Raw genomic sequence first — 27461 nt, 5'->3', positions numbered from 1 at the left:
TAGGCAGGTCATGGGCCCGAAGGGAGAACCGACTGCTATTATTTTGTTAGATTGACTCAAAATTCAACTGACAACTACTGACTTGTCCTTTTACCCATCTAGTACTGCATCTCTCGACCCTCACCAGAAAAGCTGCTTCTTGCAGTGGATGACCATTAACAGAGACGCACAACTGGTCAAGGGGCATGAGACTGTGGAATAAAATTAAATAGATGGCTTGTACTTTGCATTAAAAACAAAAACAGAAGCAAATTAAAATGAAATGAAGATGAAAATAGTAAAGAACTGTGATCAGCTTTAGGAAACAAAAGAAAGGGGACCCAGAAAATCGGTGAAAGTCACAGTTAACCTTTGTGTTAATCAGCTTGACAAGCGTCTTACTAGATAGACCGAGACAGAAAAGAAATCTACAAATTATAAACATGAGTCTAGAGTGCCAACATTAAAAATATAATACTTAGGAATAAACTTGAACAAAAATATGAAAATGTTTTGTCTAAAAACTATGAAACACTACTAGCAATATTGAAGAAGGAATTTAAAAACATAGGTTCACAGGTTAAAAGATGCAGATGTCATGTAGATGTGAGGTTCCTGAGTCAAACCTTCCCAAATCTATAGACAATGCCATCCTGATGAAATTCATCACTGATTCTAAACTTCACATGGAAGGACAAACAGTCCAGACTTGTCATAGGAGGACAGAATCTGTGGTCTTTCATTAGTTAATTTCAAGACTGACTCTCATCAAAGGTATTGTGAAAATACACAAAACGAGAAAGTGTTAAGAAGACGTATATGCACTATACATTAAATGCAGTGTGTGTGTGTGTGTGTGTGTGTGTGTGTGTGTGTGTGTGTGTGTTCTTCCAACTCAATAAAATGAACAACACAATAAAGTTGGGAGGCAAAGAACTTGCAGAGAAAATTGGCAAAGGCAGGCAGGACAGCAGTCTGTAGAGAGAGTGAAATCGTGCAGCCAGGAAGAAAATCTCCAAATCTTATCAGTACTAGTAGCTATTAGGGTCTAGTTCTGATTCGCTCTCTTCCCCTGTACTTGACACAACACCTCACGTGTGACGTACAATAGGAGTATTACATCTAAAGTTAAGATAATCGAGAACACAGTATGACCTAAAAAACCAAGGTGGCAGATTCGGAAAACTGCCACGCTCACCAACCAAGAGTGCTCACTCTGGCTCACTCTCCTTAACCAGAAGGCCTGGTTTCATTGTTGTTGTTTTGTTTGTTTGTTTGTTTTATCTTCTGTCCATAGTTACTTTTATCCTATGAAATATTTTATAAATTCTTGGGGTGTTTACAATAACTTATATTAACTTTTCATTTTAAGGAATTCTCTCAGTTTGATTTCATAAAGCAATAGCTCTGCGTTCTGCCCAGGGTCTTCCCTAAACTGTGTGCTCAGAGACCCACCTTCTCTGAAACAAGGGTTTCCTTCATTCTGCAGACCTTCTACCTCAGCTTCTCCAATGTGGGTGTCAGGCATTACTAAAGGATAGGTAACTCGAAGTCTGTCTCAGAGCCATCTATCAAACCAGAAAAGAATTGTTATTATTTAACTCACCACCCTGATGGACTGGAAGGAACATGTGCCTCTTACCTTCAGTGTCTTTACTACCAAACACTCATGGAATCTCCAAATGAAGAGTGACAAGTTCACAGGAAGTGAGAGATACCATAAAAAAAAGACTCAGGGTTAGGTATTGGAAGAATGATGGAAAGACTGAGTGTTAGCAAGCAAATGTTTTGAAAACAAAAACATGAATGTGCTCTGATCCACCACACTGACAAACAAAAGAATATCCCACAACCAGCTCAGAGTAAACCAGCAGACCCTTCCCAAAGTAAAGAGCAAACCGGGCCCCGGGAAGAAGTCACTGAGCTGCTCACAAAGGTCCATTGAAACCTTTGTGCCCACTCCAGTGGGTTGTGCTTGGGGATGCAGTGGTGAGATCCAGAACTACTGATATAAAACACAGATTTTACCTCAAAGGAAATAAGAGATTTATTTTTCTGAGCAAAATTTAAGTGATCCTGGCCTGTGGACACGGCTTTAGGTTGCCCTGAATAGCAAGCCCTAATGTGGAAATGATTTCCTGAACTTTTTATAGTTACAGAAGGAAAGAGTTATAAGTCAAGGAATTTACCAAATATACTGGTCAGGACCATGGGTGGGCATTGTTTAGCAAAGCAGGGAATGTTGTTGGAGGCTTCAAATGGTCTCTGTTGACATTCTTAGCTTTGGGGTTGGTAGAAGCTAGTGGTCTGCTAGGAATGCATCCAGAGTATTGAATCTTAATGTTTTTTTTTTAATCACAGCAGTCCAAAAGTTTAAGAACGGGTTGCTATGAAGGGTCTCATACGGTAATGGTGAATTTCCATTGGATGTAAAGGGCTGTCTAATGTTGTAACCCTCAGCGTCCTCACAGTGCAATGGGCTCACCAGCAAGATGTTGGCAGTGTCACAGCCATCTAACGGGTACTGCGTGTCTTGTGAGAGCTAGTGAAAAACACGACTCTTCGCTACAAAAGGATTCAAGGCAGCTTGAAAAAACACACAAACTAGGAGAGACTAAACAGACGAGCAAATCTGAGTGGAGCAGAAATAAGGGTAAGAAAACAAGAGAAAGCCAGGGGACAGTCAGGACATCAGCACCTCTAAGGCAGAGCACACCCGAGTTACTATTTACACACCAAAGCTGGCCACAGGCGTGCCTTACAAACCCTGTGTTCGGTGAGAAAAGAGAGAAGCATGATATATTAACTCGTACGATGTGTGAGTTTAAAATAAACAGTTGCTTATGAGACACACCCTTCCCAGTCATGAGAACAATTTCTCTATAGGTCAACAGAAGAGAGACTGCAAGAGCTTATGAGCACCACAACATTGTCTATAGTAGACATAGTAATGACTACCGTGTCATATAACTATTGACTGTCACATCCCCGAACACACTTAGTAAAAATAATATCTTTGGGGCTGGAGAGACAGCCCCATGATTAGAAGCACTTCTTGCTCTAGCACAGGACCAGGATTTGGCTCCCAGCATCCATGTATCAGTGTGAAACTATCCTTAACTCCAGTTTGGGGGATCTAACCCCCTCTCCTCACCCATGTGGGCACTAAGCAGCCATGTGGTGCACATGTAGACAGCAGAAGAGGTGGGATATCTCTCCTGCTTGTCTTCTCTTGGCAGCTCATGTAGCGGTACATCCCTCAAGAAGCTGAAGGTGGCCTCCAGTCAACAACCTGCAGGGACTCAGCCCATCCCACCTGAACTGTGAGGTGACTAGAGTGTCAGCTAATGTGTTGAGGGAGGCCGGAGAAATATCCTAACCCTGAGGTCCCAGCTAAAGGAACTAGGAAGAGCTTTGAAGAAAAGAAGTGAAGGCGTGAAGGAAATAAGCCTTCCTCAGAGTCATGGGGTTCAATGCTGATTTAAGGATTCAACAATGAGTTCCCATCGCCCTGAACCAGCTAAGACTCCTCTCTGCACACATACAATTTTATAAATTACAGAACAGCAAATTATCAACAGAATTGGGTCTGAGTAGTTCAGTACCTTTCTAACTGAATAGAACATGGAAAAGATTTTTTAACCCCTAGATGAAGAGCTACAAGCCTTTAAAAACTGCCAAGGAAGGGAGAATTCGTCTTCCCTGGAGATGAACATCCTAAATGCTTATCCAGCCCCAAGTGGCCAGCCCTCAAACAGTGTACATACAAGCAAAGAAAAAAATCGGTTTAGCGCCTTTGTTCTGCTCTGTTACAAGATATGATTATGTAAGGCAATTTACTGAATTTTCAACTGGAGGTTGTAAAAACTAAATTTGAATCCTCTCAAAATATGTTACAATCTTCCACAAAAAATGCAAGTGGACTTTTTGGGCCAGTTTAAAATTATCAACATCACCAAGTCACAAAATTACACACAAAATTTCCTCCCACATGCCCAAGTATAACCCTTTCTTGTTTTAGTTTGTGATATCTGCAAGCCATGACATATCTCATCATCTCCATTCCTACAAATTATTTCTTTCAAATGTATCTTATCTACATGTCCTTTTTATTTGTTCCCTCCACATCATCATGGCATCATATCATCATGACATCACATCATCATGGCATCACATCATCATGACACCCTATCATCGTGGCATCACATCATCATGACATCACATCATCATGACATCACATCATCATGGCATCACATCATCATGACATCACATCATCATGGCATCACATCATCATGACATCACATCATCATGGCATCACATCATCATGACATCACATCATCATGGCATCACATCATCATGGCATCACATCATCATGGCATCACATCATCATGGCATCACATCATCATGGCATCACATCATCATGGCATCACATCATCATGGCATCACATCATCATGGCATCACATCATCATGGCATCACATCATCATGACATCACATCATCATGACATCACATCATCATGGCATCACATCATCATGGCATCACATCATCATGACATCACATCATCATGACACCACTCCACCATATCTCATTGGCACCACATATCTCCATCAAACCATATCACCATGACATCCTACACTATGGCACCATATCTCCAGTCACCTTTTCACTGTCACACCATGACACCACCATGACACTGTGTCAGCATTACATCCTACATGATGGCACCATGACACCATGTCACAAAGGCATCACATGCTGTGACTTTTTGTCCCTGTCCCGGTGTGTATTAGACACATTCTTGCATCTGTGTGTCGCCATCTCACATCTTCTGGAAACGACCTGCTTCTGTCTGAACGCTAGGTTACATCCAGTTTAAATGACTAGATCTTGTTCCGCTGGCAGATAAAGGAATGGGGCCTTCCCGTGTAAGAACTGCCTGAACTGCATTCTGTCTGTCCACCACCGACCATCCACCTGTGCTCTGGATCGCCGCCAGGAGCTTCGGGGCTACAACGGCAGGCAATGCTGCCATCTTCTGGAGTTTGTAGAAATTACAACACTGGATCATTTTCAATCAAACGTTATTTAGTTTCAGGATTTGAAGGTTTAATAAAGAATCCTATTTAAAAGAAAGAAAAAGAAATATAGATTTGGATATAGTGGCATACATAGCTAATCCAAGTACTCAGAAGTCTGAGAAGGATAAAGAACTGGAGGCCAGCCTGAGCTACACAGTGGACTTGAAGCCAGCCTGGGAGAGGAAGGGAGGGAGGGAAGGAGGGAAGGAGGGAGGGAGAAGTGGGGAGGGGTTCCAATTACACATAATGATAATGTTCATCTTTTAAATCATAATGGTATTGTTAAATTGTAACTGTCTACATTGAACTCTGGAAAGGCTGCAATTTAGGAATTGCTGTTCTCTTTGAGTAAGTTGCATTTTTACTCTCAGATGATACCACCAAACTACTAACATTAAGTCAAGAAATCTAGCTTAGTGAAATGTGCTATGCAGTAGAATAGACTTCAGACCCTGCATGGTTGCTCCACCATTCAGACTGGCTGGTGGAGTAAACGGCCGGGCATCGTGGCAGACTTTTAGCAGAGGATGCGCTTTTTACTTAATTAATCCAGAACAGGTCATCTTAGGATGCTACGTCGCAAAATGATACTAATACAAAGCTGTTTGCTGCTTTATCACTAATATTATTAATAAGAAATAAAGTCCACAGATGATTTAGGTTGCCTGTGATGATGTGAAAACTATAAAACACTGAAAGACACCGTTTACGATGAGCAAATGAAAATGACTCTGATTGCAACTATAGAAGATGCTTACAGAGCATGGCCAAGAGGCCGAACTGTCTGCCGACGGGAAACGTCAGGAACCTTCTGTGCTGGGGTGAGTGAGCTGTGTCCTCCGTGGCGCCCTGGTTACTCTCCTCATGTTTGAAAAGCAAAGCAAGCAAACGATACTCCGGGGAGAAACTCCCAGCAGGGCCCCTTAACTGCACTCCCAGTTTTTAGAAAATGGTGGAAACACTTCTTCATTTTTTTCCCCCAAAAGACAATTATCAACCCAAATGGAAGCCCGTCCTCAGGGGAACAGGGGGGTCTCATGTGGGCTTCTCTTCTGTGTCTTTCTGTTTCTGCCTCTTTTCGCTCTCTGTTCTAGAACTTCCTCATCCTTCCAGGTCCCCTGTTTCCATCATCTCTCCCCTTGGTAAGGCTGGAGCAGGGAAGGCTGAAGACAGGTTCACCTCCTTTTGGCCTTATGCGGGACAGAGCTGGGAAAACAGTCCCTCGAGGGCTCCAGACTGACGCAGCTGAAGACGAATTGTGCCCCCCTTACTTGCACTCCGGCCTTTCCAAAGCACAGAGGAATATAAACCTACATAGTCTGGCCGGCCAGGGTGGGGGTAGAGCAAAGCCCACCACAGGGAGGAGATGGGGTGAGACAATAAAGCGATAGTGACCCGTGGTGGTTCACCTTCCCCTAGGCTCACAGGGCCTTCTTTTTTTTTTTTTTTTTTTTTTTTTTTTTTTTTTTTTTTTTTTTCTTTTTTTTTTTTTTATTAATTTATTTTGCAATACAATTCAGTTCTACATATCAGCCACGGATTCCCTTGTTCTCCCCCCTCCCGTCCCCCTCACCTTCCCCTCAACACCCCCCCCCCATTCCCATCTCCTCCAGGGCAAAGCCTTCCCCACAGACTGAGGTCAACCTGGTAGACTCAGTCCAGGTAGGTCTAGTCCCCTCCTCCCAGGCCGAGCCAAACAATCCTGCATAGGCCCCAGGTTTCAAACAGCCAACTCATGCAATGAGCACAAGATCTGGTCCCACTGCCTGGGTGCCTCCCAAACAGATCAAGTCAATCAACTGTCTCACCCACTCAGAGGGCCTGATCCAGTGGGGACCCCTCAGCCATTGGTTCATTGTTCATGTGTTTCCATTCATTTGGCCATTTGTCCCTGTGCTTTATCCAACCTTGGTCTCAACAACTCTCGCTCATATAAACCCTCCTCATTCTCGCTAATTGGACTCCCAGAGATCCACCCGGGGCCTAGTCATGGATCTCTGCATCCAGATCCCTCAGTAGTTGGATGAGGTTTCTAGTACAACAATTAGGGTGTTTGGCCATCCCATCACCAGAGTAGGTCAGTTCGGGCTCACAGGGCCTTCTTACCGCCGGGGAACTTCCAGCAGATCTGCAGGCCTATCGTTTATCAAGGCCGGACTGTGTTACACAAGAGGGCGGCAGCATTCCTTTCATGTCAGCCACACAATGAGGCCTCTGAGCAGTCCCTTCATGTTTATTCAGTTGTCTCAAACCGTAGTCAGGATCTGTGCGAAGGCAGAAGGGCTTTCTGACCGGGGGCCCTCTAACCTGAAGACACTTCTCTGGCTGTGATTTCTGTCCGGTGTGTCCTGGTACAAAGGCAGAGGGAGACCTTGTATACATGTAAATCCTGGTTTATCTTGACCATGAAGCCAGCGCTGATGGAAAAGCAGGGAGAGGAAAACTCAGGGGAGCCCCCCCCCTTAACTAAACCTGCCATAGGCAGTTTCTCAAAAGGCAAAACATCCTTGTTTGTTTTCTGATGACGGGCTGTGTCGTAATTGTTATCATCTGGGAGCTAATGAGGTGCACGTAGAGATACCAAAAGGCTGCTCTGGCTAACTTCTTGCCAGGGGAATCAAGCCTGCCTGTAAAACTGAGGAGCAGGGAGGACAGGGGGTTAGGGCTAGTGGGGAGCCGGGGTCCAATCCATCAAGTGAAATAGGGTTATAATTTGTTTAGGGTTTTTCTTCACCTGTACTCAGGCTTAACAATAGTGAGAAGGTTCCAGAATGGACTATTATAGGATAGTACAAGCTCTCTACACTGGCTACATTTTACAATGACCTGGTACCTTAAAACACCATCAAACCCCAAACTAACCCCAGGCTGATTCTAACCCCAGAACTTTATTAATGGAGCCAGAGCAGAGACTTTATAAACCCCCTCAGGTGGGCTGCAGGCAGGCCCGGGAGCCACCGTCATTGGATAGTGCAGTGGCACAGAAGTGGGTTATTTACATCCTCATCTCGTGTTCCCATGATCACTCATAACAGCAACATGGGCTGTGCATGAATTAAAGTTCTGATGAATAATTGCAGTTCTTGATGTCATAATTTACCAAGTGGTATCAGGCCATGAAACAGTTTAACTTCCTGCAGGGTGGATTGCACAGTGAGGAATCTCTTCTTTGCCCACATTTTCTTTTTTTCTTTCTTTATTTCTTTCTTTCTTTCTTTCTTTCTTTCTTTCTTTCTTTTTTTTTGTTTGTTTGTTTTTCGAGACAGGGTTTCTCTGTGTAGTTTTGGTGCCTGTCCTGGATCTCGCTCTGTAGACCAGGCTGGCCTCGAACTCACAGAGATCCACCTAGCTCTGCCTCCCGAGTGCTGGGATTAAAGGCGTGCACCACTACCACCCGGCCATTGCCTACATTTCCAAAGGCCAACATTTTACTGATTTTAACTGAATTTTACGTACTTTTTAATGTCACATTGATAACTCAGTCTAAAATCAATTTCATCTGAATAATATTAAATAATAAATGAATAAAATTAAAAGCCAGTAAGGTACAATCATTCTAAAGCCCAGTAAATACTTTTATCTTCAGCTAGTAAAAGACATTCAATATTTGAGTTAAGAAACAGAATACTATGCAATTACAAATACATTCGTGTGTTGTTACTATATAGATACATGTTGTATCATATTATATATGTATATATACATATATATGTATATATATATATTAGTGAGGATGAATATTAACCTGTCTTAATGAGTTTTCAAAATACTGTCACCTATGCCTCAAGCACCTAAGAGGCCCCAGAATGGGACAATTGTCTTTGAAGGAGCTGTGAGTTCACAGGAACTCTGACAATCACTACAAGGAGCCTAGAACCCAGACATACATGTGTGAGTGGGGTATAGCAGAATAATTCCAGGTCATGCTCCAGACGCCCTAAATTAAAATCTCAAAGGGAAGGACCAGAGAATGCACATGCATATTTAGATGTGTATATGCATGCATGTATATATCCTCAAAGGAACACAGCTTTGATCTTTGCAGGGAAAGATAAAGGCATCACACCTAAGTCTGGATTCTTTTAGCTCAGTGGTGGGGAAATCCACATGTCCTGCAGTGTGCATCCAAGGGTAAACACACCAGTCAGCCAGAAGTGCCAAGGTGAAATGTTTCCCTCCCAGATACAAATGCTTCAGGATTTTGTTTTCTTGGACCTTCTAGAATACGCAGATGAGCCTCTGGAAGAACAGTAAGAACTAATACTGATCTCAAACATCCTAAGCTTTTGATGTGGCCTCATACCAAAGCTAAGAATCCAATCTCCCCTCCTTATCTGTAGCAGGTGTATTTAGTGCATTATCACAAACACATACATCTTTGTTTTCAGTTATGTATATGTATGTGGGGGGGGAGGAGGTATGTGCACATGAGTACAGGTGTGCTTGGAGGCTAGAGGCATAAGAGCACCCTGGAGATGGAGTTACGGACAGTTGTGAGCCACCAAACGTGGGTGCTGGGACCCAACTTCAGGTCCTCTACATAAGCTGGATGAGCTCTTACCCAATAAACTGTCTCTCTGGCCCTCTTCAACATATCATTTTTATCATACTGCTACCTCAATTACAAAGAAATTTTTCATGAAGTAATTAAAGAAAAATATGTTTATCTTAATAAAATAAAATAATCAGAAATGTTGCAGAGAAAGAATTGCCTACCATGATTTATATCCTAATAATCAAAGGCACCATAATAAATAAGCACACAATTCCTCTGGGTATTATTATCTTTATTACAAAACAAATACTTTTTCATGAGGTAAAACTTCAATAGCACTTGACAAAAAAAAATTACAAAAAAACAAAAAACAGTCGAGTCCTATGTACAGAATGTTGCTATGTGCAACACATGTAAAAGACTCTGGATAGTTTGGGGAAAAAAATAAAGCTATACAACCTTGTTAAAATTATTTTTTTCTCCTATCTCCCCACCAAATTATCCATATCATCATCAATAAGGCAGTGTTTACAGAAGGTCCACAAAAGCACTGAATGGGGTAAATGAATTGGGGAAAAAAAAATATTTATCCAAGATAACCCATTGTGCCATGGCTTGAGAACTCCTTTACAAGCTAAACATTGATTGAATAAGATTTAATACTGTTTCCCTCAAGAATAAATAGAATTTATATTGTCTTCAGCTGAGAGATTCTATGGAACCCTCCAACTCAGGCTTTGCGGCCGTGAAACCCTCTAGTTCTCCAGGGCGAAGCTGGTCCCCCTTGCTGTGCCCCACACATTCTCTGCAGACCTCTGCCATGGCATGGGCCCCCTTCACTGGTGCTCTTTAATGTTTCCGTTTTGCCTGTCTCTCTATAGGCTCCTCGGGAGCAAAGTAGCCTGAAACACCCACCCGTCCCCAGCCCCTAGTGCTGTGCCTGGTGCTTCACAGAACCCCAGTAACTGTCGGGTGAGTGAGTCAGGGCAACTCCATCTGTGAGGCCACTGCGAGCACACCTTCCTTTGTTCACTCTCCCTGTGTGTGTTCCTACATCGTGTTCCGACATTACTTCAACTCCCTAGGAAACAGAGTAACGTGAGCCATTCCTCACAGAAAGAAAAGGTCCTGGCTTTACGTCTGATCAAACCATAAGTTACAGTTGCAGCGAACTCCCTCCTCTTGGCCCCCAAGACCCCCTCCTGTGAGAGCCCTTCCTGGGTCAGGCTGAGGCTAGTAGCCGTCTTGGCAATCATTGTCATCCTGGTCCCCGATGGGTTTGTTGTGGTACGCATCGACTGTGAGTTTCCTGCCGTCTGCCTCCATGTTTTTGGGGTGGCGGTCTTCCTCACTGCTCGATGTGCTCTCTGTAGAGTTGCTGTCCTCTTTGGACCTGCTGCTGTCCCGGGAGTCACTGTCACTCTCCTCCTGCTCAGACTGGCTCTCCTGGCTCCTGCTCTCCCCTGATGCGCTCTGGGACTGCAGGCCTTCCTGGCTGGAGCTGTCCCCATCCTGGGCCGACTCCTGACTCTCCTCCGACAGTCCGAGGCTCTCGCTGGACTGGCTGTCGGCTTGCTCCTCCGTGGACCGGCTCTCGGAGCTGGAGAGTGTGTTCAGGCTGTCCTCCTCACTGGACTCGCTGCTGTCGTCTCGGTCGCCCGCCTGACTGGTGTAATCTGGGTTGTCACCCCTGGGCTCGCCGGCCACCCCCTCCTGAGACTCACTGCTGCTTTCCTGGGACGGCCCACCGGCCTCCTCACTGGACTCACTGCTGGTGTCTTGTCCCTCTGGACTGTCTTCCTGGGACCGGCTCTCGGCTGTGTCCTCCTTGGAGACGGTGTCCTCTGTGGAGTCACTCTGGGTTTCCCTGCTCCTGCTGTCTGGGAGCTCACCTCTGTCATCTTCCTCGGAGACCTGGGACCTTCTGAAGGACTTACTGCTGGACAATTCCACAGACTGGCTGTCGTCCGGATCCCGAGCGCTCGTGAGCTCCTGGTCCCCTTTGGATTCTTTTGACCTGATGCCAGCGCTGCTCATCCTGGTGTGGCCCCGGTCGCTCCTGGTACCCTCGGGGTCATCACTCAGCATCCCTTCCTCATCATCAAACTCAGAGCCGTCCCCATGGCTGCTCTCCCCCTCACTGCCCCCTCCTACCCAATGTTCCTCGCTCTCGCTGGCCTGAGTGGAGTCACCGGCCTCAGGCCGGCTGTCTGCCTCATCCTCACGGTCCCTGCTGTCACTGGGGGCATCCTGGGCATGGTCTTCTTGAGAGTCTTCACTGGATTGTGTGGTGTCTGCCGAGTCCTCATCACTGTCCGGTCTGGAGCGTCCTCCCCATTCAGGTCCTGGGCCGTTGTCCTCGTCACCAAAGGTGTCGTCTCCACTGTCATCTTCGTCATCTTCCTTATCAGCTTCTGTCCCCACACTCTTAGAGAGACCACCCGCGGGTCTGTAAGCATGCTGGTCACCGTCAGAGTCCACATCCTCTTCAGACTCAGTGCTGTCGCTGGGGTCATCGTTCGCCTGAAGTCAAGGTAAACAGCTGCAGTCAGTGTCCAGAAGCTGAGGGAGAGGGAGCTATCTAAAGATGGGCTCTTTCCGCTTTTCCTCCATGTGTTCCCACATCGCTATCAGAACTTAAGTGAGAAGGAGGAATAGGTTGAAACTCAAGTGAATTCTTTCTTTCTGCTCTCTCTCTCTCTCTCTCTCTCTCTCTCTCTCTCTCTCTCTCTCTCCAGTATTTTATCCTGTAACGCACGCTACACTGACCTTGAACTTACTGTGTAGCCCAGGATGGACTTAAACTAACGGTGATCCTCCTGCCTCAACTGCTTGCGTGCTGGGATTGCAGACATGAGCCACCGTACCTAGGTACTTTCTCTTGTATATGGCGCATCCCTCACCGCTGCAGCCCTACACTGCCTCATGTATGATGCATCACACCTTTCTTCAGCAGCAGTTTCTACCCACCCTTGAGAAATGAGAGAATCCTAAGTCAATAAATCACAAACTCTCCCCTAAAGGGGCATTTTCCCAAATGCTATGGTTTTGAATTTCTGTAAGGTCTTTGATGAAAGTCTAGTAAATAAGGATAAGGAGGCTAAAGACTCATCTCCTAGACTTGGCCCTGTATAGGGTACAAAAGGAGTCTGCACTTCAGAAAGAGCCACACTCCTGCATCTGCTGAGTACTCACAGGACTGAGCGTAACAACAGAACAGAGCTAGGGAGATCACTCACTCGGTGGTAGAGCCCTCGCTTACCAAGTACACACACACACACACACACATACACACACACACACACACACACACACACACACACACACACACACACACACACACGATACCTTTAAATGAAAAAGTTCTGCCTTTCTTATCCCCCCAGGATCACATTGGAACTGTCTTAAAGAGACAGGCACCCCTAGAGCAGTTGTTTTTATTAAAGTCGTTACTTATCTAACATGGTCAACGTGTGCAGTGTGTATGTGTGTGTGTGTGTGTGTGTATGTGTGTGTGTGTGTGTGTGTGTGTGTGTGTGTGTGTGTGTGTGTTTTCAGTTGTTTTGGTTTTCCCCTTGTTTTGTCTTTTTTTTTTTTAGACGAAGAAGGACATTTAGGGACACAACATCTCATGTGATAAAAAACAAAGGAACAATATGTTCACATTTGAATTTTCTTCTCTCACTTTTCCTTTTTTATTTTATGGGACTGTTTATCCTGCATAACCAATGGTTAGAAAATATTATATTTAGAACCGTTGCCAGGTAATTTAATCTCCCATCATTTTCCCTTGAGTCCTAAGGAGCCAGAGAAGCTGAGGAAGCCTGTTTAATTACCTGTTCCTCTGAGCTAACTTTAGTCTCGTCTGATGACTCACTGTTCTGAAAGGGAAAAGAAAAATGTTTATTTCCCTTCTGTAATTTCCAAGGAAAAATATGATACGCATCACTTGCCCGACATTTGTATTCACTGCTTTCAGAACGGTGAAAGGAGACAGAGCACTAAAGTTACTTCACGAGACATTCATGACAGTAATAAGAGAGAGAGTTACCGTGGGGGGTGGTGGTGACTGAGCCAAACCGCCCTGTGTGAGGAAAGGAAAGCCGGTTATTCTCCAGGAGTAGTTATGTCGCTGCAAATATTTACAATCATTTCCGGTGATTTTTAAATTTGAGGGGTATGTGTCATACTCTTATATTATAATAGAATGTCTAAAATCTGAGGCAAAACATGTAAAAACCTGAGATATGTTGAAATAGATATGGAAGAATCCTGTATTTCTGACACCTTTCCAACTACGTCTGCTCTGAAGTTGGCTGCTCCTACAAGCAAAGGAAATGTAATATAGGACAACACTGGGACTCAGAATCCAGAGTCAGTCTCAGTTAACTCGCTGCCTCCTGGCTTTGACCTTCAAAACAGCCATCTTGGTGTTGGCATTGCCAGTCACGTGTCCAGGAACCTCTTAAGGCTCCGGTAATCTGGAATGCTGCTTATATCTGGAAGAGTGGGCAACTCTTGAACTGACTGACAGTTTCTTATTCATACGCTAAGAAAATGACCACGCACTGCGTGACACTACGAGATGGCTGAGAGTGAATTCAGCCAATGGCATGGGGACATCTTTGATACTGTTCAGTGTGATATAGACCAAAGAAACAATCCATTTTGAGTATTTCCACCTTACAAAATTCAGGAATAGACAGGATTGAATTGAGAAAGCCATTCAGCCCTTTGTGGAGTCTGCAGAGGACAATGACATCAATGTTAAATGTAACTGCAACGGTCACAGTTGCGATTTCTTTCACTTCCCCAGGTCTCATGAGAAGCCTAAGAACTGCTGGGCACATCTGCCTGGTCCTCTATCCCACCATCTCTGCTCTTCTCCTTCTCCTAAACACAGAGAAGTCCCATGGGACACACCCAAGGCACTAAACAGAAAGGGGACAGTTGCTACTGGCATATCTTCCACCTGCCTCTCAACAGTGCTAGTCTGGGGAATGTCAGAGAAAGGTGCTGTGAACATTTGTCTTTGCTCCAGGACGCAGCAAGCAGGCCCAACTGCAAACTACTCCAGTCAGCGATTGCTTGGAATTACCAGAAGAGAGCAAAACATTGGTGTCTTTCCCATGATTTGAGAGCAAGGCAAGTTGTAAGTCTCTGTTTAAATGAGAGAGAAGATTTACAATGGATGCTTTTAAATCAGTCAGCCAATGGACAAAAGTTCATAGTATATCCTGCAATCTCTATTCTTGCCCTAGGCAGGGCCAGGACCCAACTCCAGGCTTCTGACTTTGTTTGGTAAATAGTGAGAGTGTTGGGCCCAAGCTGCATCCTATAAAAAAGCCAACAGGAAGCCAAGCGATGTGCAAAGCACTCTGAGTTAGTCTTTAACCTTGACATGCAGCACCAGTCTCAAGAAGTGCAGACCTCCTGGGCCTGGCTCCCTTCTCAGGGGGATGAGAGGCGGCTGTGATCTATCATACGAAGTAAAAATGTAGACCCTTCAGCCACAGTGTCGCTAATGTAAGGTCTTCCTCTAGAGTTGGTTAAGAATATACCCTGGACAGACTACATCAATCCCTGTGCCTCCATTTCTGCTGATTACAGTGGAAATAAAATACACCTAGTTCATTGTGTTGGTGGGAAAATGAGAAATAGGAGTCATACGAAACAGTCAGAACTCTGCCCAGCAGCGGTTCTTGCGTGACTGGTAATTGGCAACCATGAAGCGACTGAGAGTTCAGCACTCAGTCAACATCACCATCGTACAAGGACTCTAGTGTCTTTTCATCTTTCTTCCCTCATTCCCGGGTTCTCTACTCCTTCCTTCTAGACAGCTCTTGTCTGCAGACTTCAAGTTCCGGTCTCTCAAGAACAGCAGGGTCATTGTTAGTCATCCCCATGTCCTGTGGTCCCCATCATTATAAAAACAGAACTTAAAAAGGTTTCCTCATCAAATTACACTACGTGGGAACTGAAGCATTATCTCCTTAAATGGACTAAAAGTCATAGTTCTTACTACCTGGTATTTACATGCTTTTGAGTTATCGCCAGTTTTATCATTTGCCATTGAGTCAACTAGGTTATACTAATCACATATTAAAATGAAAATATTTCAGAGTGTTTTATTTTCTACCTACCATCCACTCTTCTGAGCTCTCGGATTCAGTATTCTGATACCTGGCAACCTAGAAAGAAGAATAGACACAATAAACCCACGGGGGAATTCCCAAGGCAGCAATTATTAACCCTTCATATACTGGGGAGCAGTGATAGGTGACTTTTAGCCCATTTAGGACCACTGGGGGTCTTGCTAAAACTCAGCTTTCTATATCCATTCTCAGAGAATCTGGGTAGTGGGTCTGAGGTGAAATTCAAGAATGCGAATTTCTAACAGATGCCTAATTAATGCTGATTCTACAACTCAGAGGTGACGCTTTGAAGACCATTGCTATGAGGAAAAAGATGAGAATCATAGCTGTATGAACGGAGGTGAACAGAATAAGAAGTGACTTGGCTGATGTTTAAAGCTTCCTAAACAAATGACTATTGTTCTTATCTTACTGAAGGATGCACAACCACCTGGTTCATAGTCACTGAAAACAATGTTGTTTTCAGTATAAGAGGGTGATATCTCTACCATTATACTTACTGGGAGGGCACAGGCTAACCCCCACAGGAACATAAGTAGGATACCAGTCTTCATATTTGCATGTGATCTCTCCACCTGTAATGAAAGTCATGGATGTTTCACTTCATGATACAGAAACCAGGATGCTTTCATTTGTACTTTGTTTTTCCTATCAAAAAGCCCTCTTAAATATCTTCATCTTCTGATGAATAAGTGGACAGAGGATTCGTGCTGCATCTATATGATGGAACAGCATTTGACCACAAAATAGAACAAAGCACTGATATGTGCTGCAAAGTAGAGGAGCCTTGACAGCTATGCAGATTGAGAGGGAGACAGATAGACAAAAACACAGTTGTATGACTCATTCATATAAAGGGTCTAAAATGTGCAAAGCTCTAGGCGAAGAAAGCGGATTCGTGGTTTTCAGGGCTTAGAAAGATGGGGTGTTGAGAAGTGATGACTGGGAGGTGCAGATGTCTTTTGTAGGTGATGAAAATATCCTTAAAGGGATTATGGTAAACATTCACGTCTGAAAAGTACCGTATGCTTCAAACAGAGGAAGTACAATATAAATTACACCTCCATAAAACTGTTTAAAATGTCAACGAAAACCTCACTCTTCAGAGACAAAAAAATACCTCAAAGAGGACACCTACAAACATTTCTTTACTAATTCATAAGATATAAATGAGAAAATGGTTTAAAGAGAGAGAATAGAGAAGTTTCCAGATGAATATAAATAATAATTTAATATTAATAAGAATTTATAATAGTTCTGCGGTGTAGTATTACAGAGCAACCTAGCCAGCTTATTCCCCTAAAATTAACACCTCTTTCTCTCTCTGTCTCTCTGTCTCTCTCCCTCCCTCCCTCTCTCCCCCATGTGTATGTGTGTGGATGTGTGTGGATGTGTGTGTGTGTGTGTGTGTGTGTGTGTGTGTGTGTGTGTGCGCGTGTGCGTGTGCTCAGCCATTTTTATAGCTATATAATAAAGTCTAGACAAAAATAACTTGGTTTTGCACGTTTTGTTTTGGTCTTCAAGCCACGCGCTGGGGCAGGTTTCATATTACAGCCGCAGAAAGCTCTTACTGCCTGCTGTGGTGCATTCAGTCATACATTATACATGACTATGCTAAATTCTCTTAGGTGTCCTTCATAGCAAGGAAGGGTCTGGAGAAGACTGGAGGTTTGGGGTACGTTTGTGAGTCACATTGAGAGAAACAGCCCAAATCAAGCTGCACTTCATTTCAAACTTTGTGAACCACTGGTTTCAAAAATAATTTGTCCTTCATGTCAACACAGACCTACCCAACGCTGATGTAAAAAGCTATCAAGACACTTTGAAGGAAAATGATTTTCCGGTGGTAGTAAACCCTCACAGCTGCTCTGACAGACATACTTGATTTACTTTCATGTGCTTTTAAAAATTCTGCAAGTTCATTTCAGACTCCCTATTCATTAGTTTCTTTCTTTATATATAAATACATGTTATAAAGTGAAAAGACATTTAAGCCATAGATTCTCACCTTTGCCTATCTATTAGTATAAGACGGGAATTTTAAAAAATATTTTCTTTATTATAATTTTACATACTACATATTAATTTATTCTTAAGTTCTTTACCTAATATCACCTGGGAAGAACATATTAAAAAATCTTCAACTGTACCTAAAATAAGTCTAATTCAACAGATGTGGTTTCTTACAATCAAAGCATTTTTTAAAAGTTCTTAGATCCACTCTTTTGAAAAAGTTTTAAAAAAATTCCCAAATACAATTTTCTCAAAATAACTGCATGTCAATAGCTTTGACTTCCCAGGCGAAGGAAAGTTATGCAAATCTCCTTTACAATTTGAGGAGAGTTATAACTTCATAACTCTATCAAATATCACAGAAAACATCAGTGACAACTGAGTTCTCTTGCATTTCCTTTCATTTCTCTATTACCTAATAACAAAATGTGGAGATGCAATATGTAGTTTCTCTGAACCACTAAAGGTTGTGGGTGGGTTTCCACCAGGCATCGTTGTTGAAGTTTCTCAGGAGTGGAGTTGTGTGAAGCATAAGGAAGACGCACTTACTTGCTCAGGCCTCTAGAAATACCATTTACATCCCAATCTAAAACAGTAATTTCCCCCAGTAGAAGACTGGAATCCAAAACAAGACAACCTAGTGTCGTAGGAGAGCTGATGTTGGCTCCTAGAGAACATAGCCCCATTGAAGAAAATCAAATGTTAAAACCTATGTTGGGTCTTCAATAAGTACTTTTGCTGTGCTAATGATGTTTTTGTGAAGTATATTTCCAAATGAAAACACCAAACTTCTGTGAACTTTTTAGCTACTCTCCAAGAAAGAGTAGAAGATTCTGTGTTAACAGGTTAACCGGGTAGCTACAGGCCCATGTGTATATCCTGAGTCCAGAGCCACAAGCTCTCTCCTTCAATACCTAGTGAGAGGATCTCTGCATTCAATATATGGTCATTTCACAAGAGCACTCAAGTGAGGGAACTCAATGGCCATGACTTGACTCATCTATTCGGAAGTCACTGTACTAGTGTCTTTCTGCCCTCTGAATGGTTAGCCCAGAGTTGAAAAGATCTAGTAGTCAGGGTCTGGAAAGGGACTGTCGTCTAGTTTCCAAGTATGTCCAAAACTCTATGTTAAGTAAAGCAACTTGTTTTAGAATTTCCTCAAAGCTGAGTTTCACTCGTAAGGTACAGATCTTTGTGTAAACTGAAATGAAGGGATGGACAAAAGAAATCAGAGTGGAGAGTCACAGGCTCTTTTTAAACCCTTGGAAAATAACTTAGGTGTATTTTCTTCTTGTTGTTAACCTTGAGAATACTAACTAACAATATATTTACTTATTAGCCATTGAGAAATAGTTGTTAAGAACAGCCAATGTACCAGGCACTGTTCTAGGTGCTGAAAAACAATACTTATTATACTATAAAAGTAAAAAAAATGTTATTACTACAATCAACTAATCAGTGCCTACTTTAATTTCTTCACCATTACTCTTTGAAAATAAAGTGGAATTTGATCAGAATGTATATTCTATTAGAATTCAAAGCACTAAATGAGTAAATAAAATTTCCCTATCTTTCCTGTGACTGTGATTACCTCTAGGACAATTGCTGTCAACTCACTTTTATACACCTTCATCCACAGTGGGATAACCATGAAGTGCCCCAAATATAGGTAGTTTAAAAACAAGAAACCTCTACACATCTGAGACACCTTGATCCACATCACCATTTGGTGAACAGTAAACTGACTAAATAACCTTTAGAAAATTGTTTGTTCACATGTTTTTAATCAACAAGATTAAGGTAGGATAGGCCACAATAGTGTCAGTTAATCAGAAACTTGAGGTAACCAGGAGTCATCGCTCTTGAAGAGGACAACTTGCTTCCTCCATGCAGCATCTTCTAGATGTCATAAGGAGCACATGGCTTGACCACTCTCTGTGGTGGACAGATACTCCAGCTATTGATGAGGTGGTGTAAATGTAGAGAATAAAATCATGTCTGATGGGAATGTGTGAGTGTGTGTGTGTGTGTGTGTGTGTGTGTACCTGAGTGAACTGTCCTAGAAAATGTTCTAAATTACATTTAGAATCCCACTCAATCTTTATTGAAGCTGCATACAAAGCATTATACTAACGTGACTATCCAGCTACCCAAATACACACCATAATTATCATATGCTCGGTTCATCCCAATGGTCTTGGCATCACCTTTCAATTGCATACACAACTCATAATGACTACCATTGTTCTCTGAAAGGCTACATGCTGTTTAATTTACATGGCTGTGTTTTAAAACTCCTGCCACACAAATTTAGATCCTTTCGCACTTTCACATCTACATGTAAGAGTTTGATTAATTAAAGCTAAACTCCAAGGAGACTTTCCCATCAGCCCCTGTTTAGTAAACTTTCTCTTTCAGAAGTAATTATACAGAGATCCAATTAAAGCATTGCCAGGAAAACACCTGGCTTCTTTGACTTAACGTGTCATTTTAATATCATTTTCTCCTGTGACATTGACCACAAAAACAAAAATAAGAATCTGTTTTCCTCAAAGCTTAGCTCTCCACACCCTCCTCTGAGAATCAATACTTTGTAATATGTACATATTTCATATTTTTCAAACACCAAAGCAAAAGTTACTTTAAAAAATGGAGTGATGAAAATGTCTTACCCTCTCTAGTTCACAAGGTCTTTTCCCAAAAGGTCAAAAAACAAGTTGAAGTTCTCACAGAGGAATCTCGAAGAAGCGGCTCTCCAGCTGCTGCTCTGAGTGCCGACCAGCCTAACAGTGCAGAATTTAAACTCTGCTGCAGGTCCTCAGAAGCCAATCAGCCCCAGGCTGGTGGGGACTGACATCAGAGGTGTCACCGGGACCCCATCCACCCCCGCTTCCTCCAGCTGGCATAGTGGCCGTTCTCTAAAAAGCTCTTGTGGTTCTCAAATGACTAGACTAGTTCCCATTAAATTGAAGATCTTCCTAAAGCTTCATTTTGCTTTCTAAATATATGTCATTCACATCCATGCAAGCTTGTGGACATCACAAACAATGACAATGTCTCCCGCCCACTAACTGACCCCAGCAGACCCAGGGATGGGAAAAGGAGAGCCTGAGAGGGGCAGAAAATTTCCTGTTGATGCATATTTCCAGGTAGTACATGAGGGAAGCTACTCAAGGTTTAGATTTTCTTAAGTTGTTAGTGTTGAGAATATGGGCTTTTATTTCCTCTCTTCTTCTAACAGTCTCTACCCACCCCTTACCCCATCTGTACACAGAGACTCCAAATTCTTACAGATCTAAGGAAGCCATATACGCACAGTTTCATGTGAATAGGAAATGTTAAAGTACCTCCCTCAAGTAATTTTTATTTTTACCAACAAAAAAGAATTTAATCCTCCACTATCCCCTGAAACTACTTAGCACATTTTAGTAATTTTTGAAATCAGAACTGGATTAGAGGAATGCTAGCGAGGTGGATCGCATCCAAAGAAGTTTTGCCAGGAGAGTCGACTTCATCACCAAAAATGAAATGAAATGAATAAACACTGCTTACTAGAGTTCTTCCTGAGGAGTGTACTGAAGTTGGTTGAGGGTTCTGGAAGTGGGTTTGGCACCTGCTCAGGAGCATACTCAAATAACAATAGCATACCACTAAATAAACACTTGAATGATATAATATACGCCTCCAGGCTTTAATTTCCCCAAGAGTAAGGATGCTTGCTTTGTTAACTGAAGGATACGCAATGCCACAATGCCCCTAATACATGGGACAGCTCTTGGGTCATCATAAGTACTCAGTAAATATTTTGTTTTGAATGAATGGATGAATTGAGGTATACAATTACCTTGACTGAAGTGCCTGCACAACTCATTGACTTTTTTTAGAAACAACAACCTGGAAACCATTTTCAAATATGTAGATTATTAGACTTACTCAGTGTGAACTTAAAGTGGGGGGGGGGGCAGGGGCAGGATCTGGAGGGCCTTGGGCAGGGGGCAGGATCTGGAGGGCCTTGGGCAGGGGGCAGGAGCAGGATGTGTGGGGGAGGGGTCTATTTTCACACAGAGTTGGTTAGAAGGATAGTGTTCATGGAGCGAAGCTCTAAATGACACATGTTCTGTTCTGTTCTGTTCTGTTCTGTTCTGAATTACACTTCCTGGTGGCTCCACGATCCTGCCTGAAGTCTATCCTAGACAAACTGTATAATCTTAGGTCAAGAGTAGTTCTGGGAAGACTTGGGAAGAGGACATTTAGACTCTCCAAATCTCCACACCCAAACAGAGAACTAGCTAGATAACTAAAAATGAGACAATAGTTAAAACAAAATTGGATGTTTTATTATCTACTGCTGCATTAAACAAAAAAAAAAAAACTATCCTATACTTTGTATTTGAAAACAGCTGGTAGTTTATTGTCTCTTACAGAGGAGTCTGGAGTCATCTGGGAGTTTGACTGGATTGACTTCCAAGATAGCCCCTTCAAGGGGTTGTTCCATGGAATCTCAGCAAGAACCACCACTGTGTTCTGGCTGTGAACTGTCCGCATAGGTTGGTGTTCTCACAATATGGTGGCAGGGCCCTAACAGCTACCCAGAATGTCATTTTCTCCACATTCTATTGGTCACAAATCAGATTCAGAAGAGAACATAGACTCTACGTCACGATCTGAAGGTCAGGGTAGACGTGCAGAGAACAGGAAATGCCGAGGTGGGCTTTAAGATAAGTCTACTGTACGGCAGGCCAGTCCCACAAAACACAAATTGAGTGAGGACAAAACTGCCTGAGGCTTGAATTGTCTGTGCCAGTGAGCAGGGCACAGCGATGGGCTAGCTGTCGATGTGAGGGCAGGAGAGCCACAAATAACGAGAAGAAAATGTCCAAAGTTCATCATAGACTTACATGAAACTGTCAAAGCATGGAGAAAATAGAAAAATTTTCTGAAAGCTAAATGCATAAACCCCATAGACGCAATATACAACCTGATAGACAATGAAAGTATGCTAAAACGATCTAGTTAAGGGGGAGGAATACTACAATTTTCTATTTTAAAAGTAACAAATAAAATAGCACAACTGATTATGAAAACAAAATAAAATTTGAATTACCCGGAAATAGAGTCAAGAATCAAGAAAAGATCTAAAATAAAAGAAGAAAAATTATTTTGAAAGTAAAGAGTTATCAAAAATGAAAACAAGAAGAAAAAAATTAGAACAATCCCTTAAAAGAAATAGAAAAAATAAGAAAATTGCTTTGCACGTAAAAGAATTGAAGAGTGAGAAAGTGTTTAAGAAACAATGTGATGGGGCTGAGTAAATGGCTAAGTGCATGACGTGCTTGATGTGCGAGCCTCGGTGTCTCAGTTTGGGACCTCAGCACCATGTAAGGGCAGGATGCTGCACACCTGTGACCTCAGCACCATGTAAGGGCAGGAGAGGTACACACCTGTGACCTCAGCACCATGTAAGGGCAGGATGCTGCACACCTGTGACCTCAGCACCATGTAAGGGCAGGAGGGGTGCACACCTGTGACCTCAGCACCCATGTAAGGGCAGGATGCTGCACACCTGTGACCTCAGCACCATGTAAGGGCAGGATGCTGCACACCTGTGACCTCAGCACCATGTAAGGGCAGGAGAGGTACACACCTGTGACCTCAGCACCATGTAAGGGCAGGAGGGGTACACACCTGTGACCTCAGCACCATGTAAGGGCAGGAGGGGTGCACACCTGTGACCTCAGCATTGGAAGGCAGGGACAGGGGGATCTGGGTTTCATTAATCAGTCATGTTAGCTCAAACAATGAGCTTGGTTCATTGAAGAAACTCTGAAAACTTAAGGTGGAGATGCTGGAGAGACAGCTTAGGGGTAAAGTGTTTGCTGGGAAGGCCTCAGACCTGAGTTTTCCTTCCCGGAATCCAAATAAAGGTCGAGCATGGTGGCACTCATTTGTAATTGAAGCACTGAGGAAGGGACGGAGCAGAAAGAGGCAGGTCCTAGGGGCTTGCTGGTCAGTAGAGCCAAGAGGGCAAGCTCCCGGAGACCCTATTGCATATAAATAAATTAATAAATAAATAAAGTGGAGAGCAATGGAGGAAGATGCCCAATGTCAACTTCTTGTACACCCATACACACGTGTATACACACAGACACAAATCAATCGATCGATTAATAACATGGAGATTAATAGAAGGCACCCCAAGTCACTACACTTGGCACATACATGTACACACACACACACAGAGAGACAGAGAGAGAGAGAGAGAGAGAGAGAGAGAGAGAGAGAGACTTTTGTTGATAATGGTCACAGAAGATGCAGATTAGACGATAGGAGCCCTGAAGGTTTCTATAAGTGACCGTAGGTCTAGTAAAAACCGAGCAGCCAATAGCAAGGAAGGAGAGGGATAGGCGGGTCTGGCAGGCAGTGAGAACAAATAGGAGGAGAAATTTAGGCTCAAGAAAAGACAGAATGAGAAGGAGAAGAGAACAGTGAGAAAGAGGGGGACACACCTGGACGGGAATCCAGGCAGCCGCCAGACAGACAGACATGGAGACAGCAGGAGAGTAAGAGATACAGAAAGAAAGACAAGAAGCCCCAAGGCAAAACATAGATAAAGAGAAACAGATTAAAATAAGAGCTCATAATAAGGCTGATGAGTTATGCATATAACTAGTAAGAAGTCTCCGTGTCTTGATTTGGAGCTGGTTGGTGGCCCAAACGATAAAGCCTGCTACACACAAGCTGACAATCAAAATTAAGCACCACAGACACATCTTCACTGGCTGGGGGACGTCTACTTTCACTAGCCAGGGGCCACCTAGCAGGAGGCCGACGGGCCTGCCTGTTTCCACCTCCATAGCACAGAGTGAAGAGCATGAGCCTCCACATCTGGCTCTTTTGTACAGGGGTTACGGGGATGCCTTTGCAATAAATACTTATAGAATTATCTCCCCAGCCCACAGAGACATGTGCTAATAAAGCTACTGTTTCAATGGTAAAGAAAAGACTCAGGAACCACTTCCTCCAGCTGACTAAGGGACCTTTGCAGACAGACAGAAATCACTGAACCTGGCCCTGAGGGGTGCGTGTGACCCTACTGGTTCTCCAGGAGGTCCCGGCTACAGATTCAGAAACCCTAGGAGCCTGATTTGTTGTGTGCCAAGCCATGTCTGCCCAGTGCCTTCCAGGCCTTGTTGACCAGGTTCTTGTATCTGCCCCATGAGAGGTCACCTGTACCCCAGGCGAGACATCAATTCAATAGCAGAGAATGACCTTGAACTAACTCCTGCCTCTACTTCCAAAAGGCTGGTTACAGGCCTGTTCCACAACACTCTTGTTTTTTCTTGTTGGTTTTTTCTGATGCACGGTCTCATGCTGAGCACAGGCCAGCCTGGAACTTGGAGAATCTGCTCTGCCTCAGTCTTCCTGGTACTGAGGTCACCGGATTTGCACCGTGAGTTTTGCGACATTCCTTTTTCTTCTTTTTCCTTTTATTGAAAATAGACTTTTTTCACATAATATATCTTGATTGCCATCCCCCCACTACTCCCAATTTCCCAACCATCCTCTCCTATCCAGATCCACCCTCTTTCTGCTCTCATTAGAAAACAAGCATGTTTCTAAAGGATAATAATAAAATTAAATTAAATTAAACAAAAACTAACATATTGAGTCGAGCAGTGGTGGTGGACCCAGCACACAGGAGGCAGAGCCAGGCAGATCTCTGACTGTGAGGGTAGCCTGGCCTACAGAGTGAATTCCAGGACATCCAGGGCTACACAGAGAAACCCTGTCTTGAAAAACCAAAAAAAAAAAAAAAAAAAAGGGAACTAACACATCGGAATAGGACAAAACACAAGCAAACAGAGGGAAAAGAGCCCAAGAAAAGGCACAGGAAACAGATAAACAGACAGAGCTATGGAGAGACCCACTCACTCGCACATTCAGGAACCCCATAAAAACACTAAACTGAAAACCATAATACATACATACCCAAAGGACCCGTCGGGTAAGAAAAAGATGTATATTTATCATGATGCATATGATAAAACAGTCAAAAGCCCTGATACAACATCATGAGGCAAGGAACCTCCCAAGACACCCTTGAGTTCATTTCCCGTTGGCTGGCTGCTGCTGAGCCCTCTACTGCTGGGCATGGGGCCTACCCTTAAGAGTGGTTTGTTTCTCCAGTGAGACTCCCTTGGCACTTCATTGGCAGTGGTTATCAGTTGGAGATAGCTTCTGGCTTAAGGACGGAGGCATGTGTCCACTTCTCCTTTTCAGCCCTAAGGCCCCATCTGGTGCAGGCCCTGGGCATGCTGCCTCAGTCTCTGTGAGTTCATATGAGCTTTGATCATGTTGATTTGGGGGTCTTGTTTTCTTGGTGTCCTCCATCCTCTCTGGCTCTTACACTCTTTCTGCCTCCTCTTCCACAGGGTTCCCTGAGCTGAGGGGAGGGATTTGATGGAGAGACCCCATTGAGGACTGAGTATTCCAAGGCCTCTCACGATCTGCATATTGTCCAGCTGAGGGTCTCTATTTGTTCCCATCTGCTGCAGGAGGAAGCTTCTCTGATGATGGCTGAGCAAGACACTGATCTATGAGTATTGTAGAATGTCATTAGGAGTCGTTTTATTGTTATATTCTTTTCATAGACCAGTATTATTTGGTTTTTACCCGGGGGCCCTGGGCTATCTAGTCTCAGGTTCTTGGTTATCCAAGCAGTGTTGGGTATGGGTTCCATCTCGTTGAGTGGGTCTTAAGTCAAATCAGATATTGGTTGGTGACTCCCACAAGCTTTGTGCCACCATCATACTAGCACATCCTGCAGGCAGGGCACCATTGTAGATAAAGGGTTTGTCGCTGGGTTGGTGTTTACATTTCTCCTTTGGTAGCATGCAGAGTACCTTCCTATACCACAGACGCTAACACATGGGTGTGAAGGCTCTGTGTAGGCACCAGCTCGACTTCTCTATGTTCATTGAGTTGTGTAGACGTTGTCTTCAGCAATAGGGTCTTGCTGTCAGTTTTTGGAGAGTAACCTAGAGTCTTGGCAACAGCCTGGGTTGTTTGGGGGTTCCCATGGGACCTTTTTGGCCAACAACTTAATTAGATATAAATCATTCCCAATACTGGGAGCTTCATTAGTGACAAGAGATGTCCTGTTGGGGCTCTGTCTCCCACATATTTGGTAATTTCATTTATATCAACTTCATTTCTGTATATATTTTAGGAGTTCTACTATATTCAGTTTCCATACTACACCTCAGATGGCCCTTAATTTTAACTGTCTCTCTCCATATTCTCTCCTTTGTCCCCCTCTTCCCTCCCTTTCCCTATTTGATCCTCATGTTCCACTCCCCACTCCCCATTCATTCATGACTATCTATTCTATCTCCCTTTCCTAGGGAGATGAATCAGCACCGACACCCCACCAGTCCCTTACTCTATACCTGACCTCTGTATTTCTGCAGACTGCTGCTTGGTTATCATTGACTTAACAGCTAACATCCACATAAATGTGAATATAAGGAGTGGCCTCAGGTTCCCAGGAAATGCCTGCTGGAGTTGGGGGCTGGGATGCAGCAGTAAGTGAAGGAAAGGAAGGTTGGAGGGAAAGATGTGTGTAATCCACAAGAGATGGAGAGCTCTGCTACAGATCTGGGTGTGAGACTGAGAGCTTGGATTTGGAGAGGGGAGGGAGAGGCAAAGCTCTGCAGTTAGCCTGCCTGTTTCTCTGGCCCG

General features: G+C 43.5%; 1 protein-coding gene across 1 annotated transcript; it reads right to left on the bottom strand.

Annotated features, from left to right (window-relative positions):
* Positions 1-9889: 9889 nt before the first annotated feature.
* On the bottom strand, positions 9890-20478 carry Dmp1 (dentin matrix acidic phosphoprotein 1). Its single transcript, XM_052736005.1, has 6 exons — positions 20393-20478; positions 16208-16282; positions 15696-15743; positions 13604-13636; positions 13389-13433; positions 9890-12075 (listed from the first exon to the last, which is right to left on the bottom strand). Exons 2-6 carry the CDS (start codon positions 16259-16261, stop codon positions 10786-10788), a joined length of 1470 nt encoding a protein of 489 aa, XP_052591965.1. The 5' UTR covers positions 16262-16282; positions 20393-20478; the 3' UTR covers positions 9890-10785.
* Positions 20479-27461: the final 6983 nt, after the last annotated feature.

Source organism: Peromyscus californicus, unplaced genomic scaffold (genome assembly GCF_007827085.1).
Source record: "Peromyscus californicus insignis strain IS unplaced genomic scaffold, ASM782708v3 Scaffold_13__1_contigs__length_99412109, whole genome shotgun sequence".
NCBI classification, from domain to species: domain Eukaryota; kingdom Metazoa; phylum Chordata; class Mammalia; order Rodentia; family Cricetidae; genus Peromyscus; species Peromyscus californicus.
This window is presented reverse-complemented; position numbering and strand designations above follow the sequence as displayed.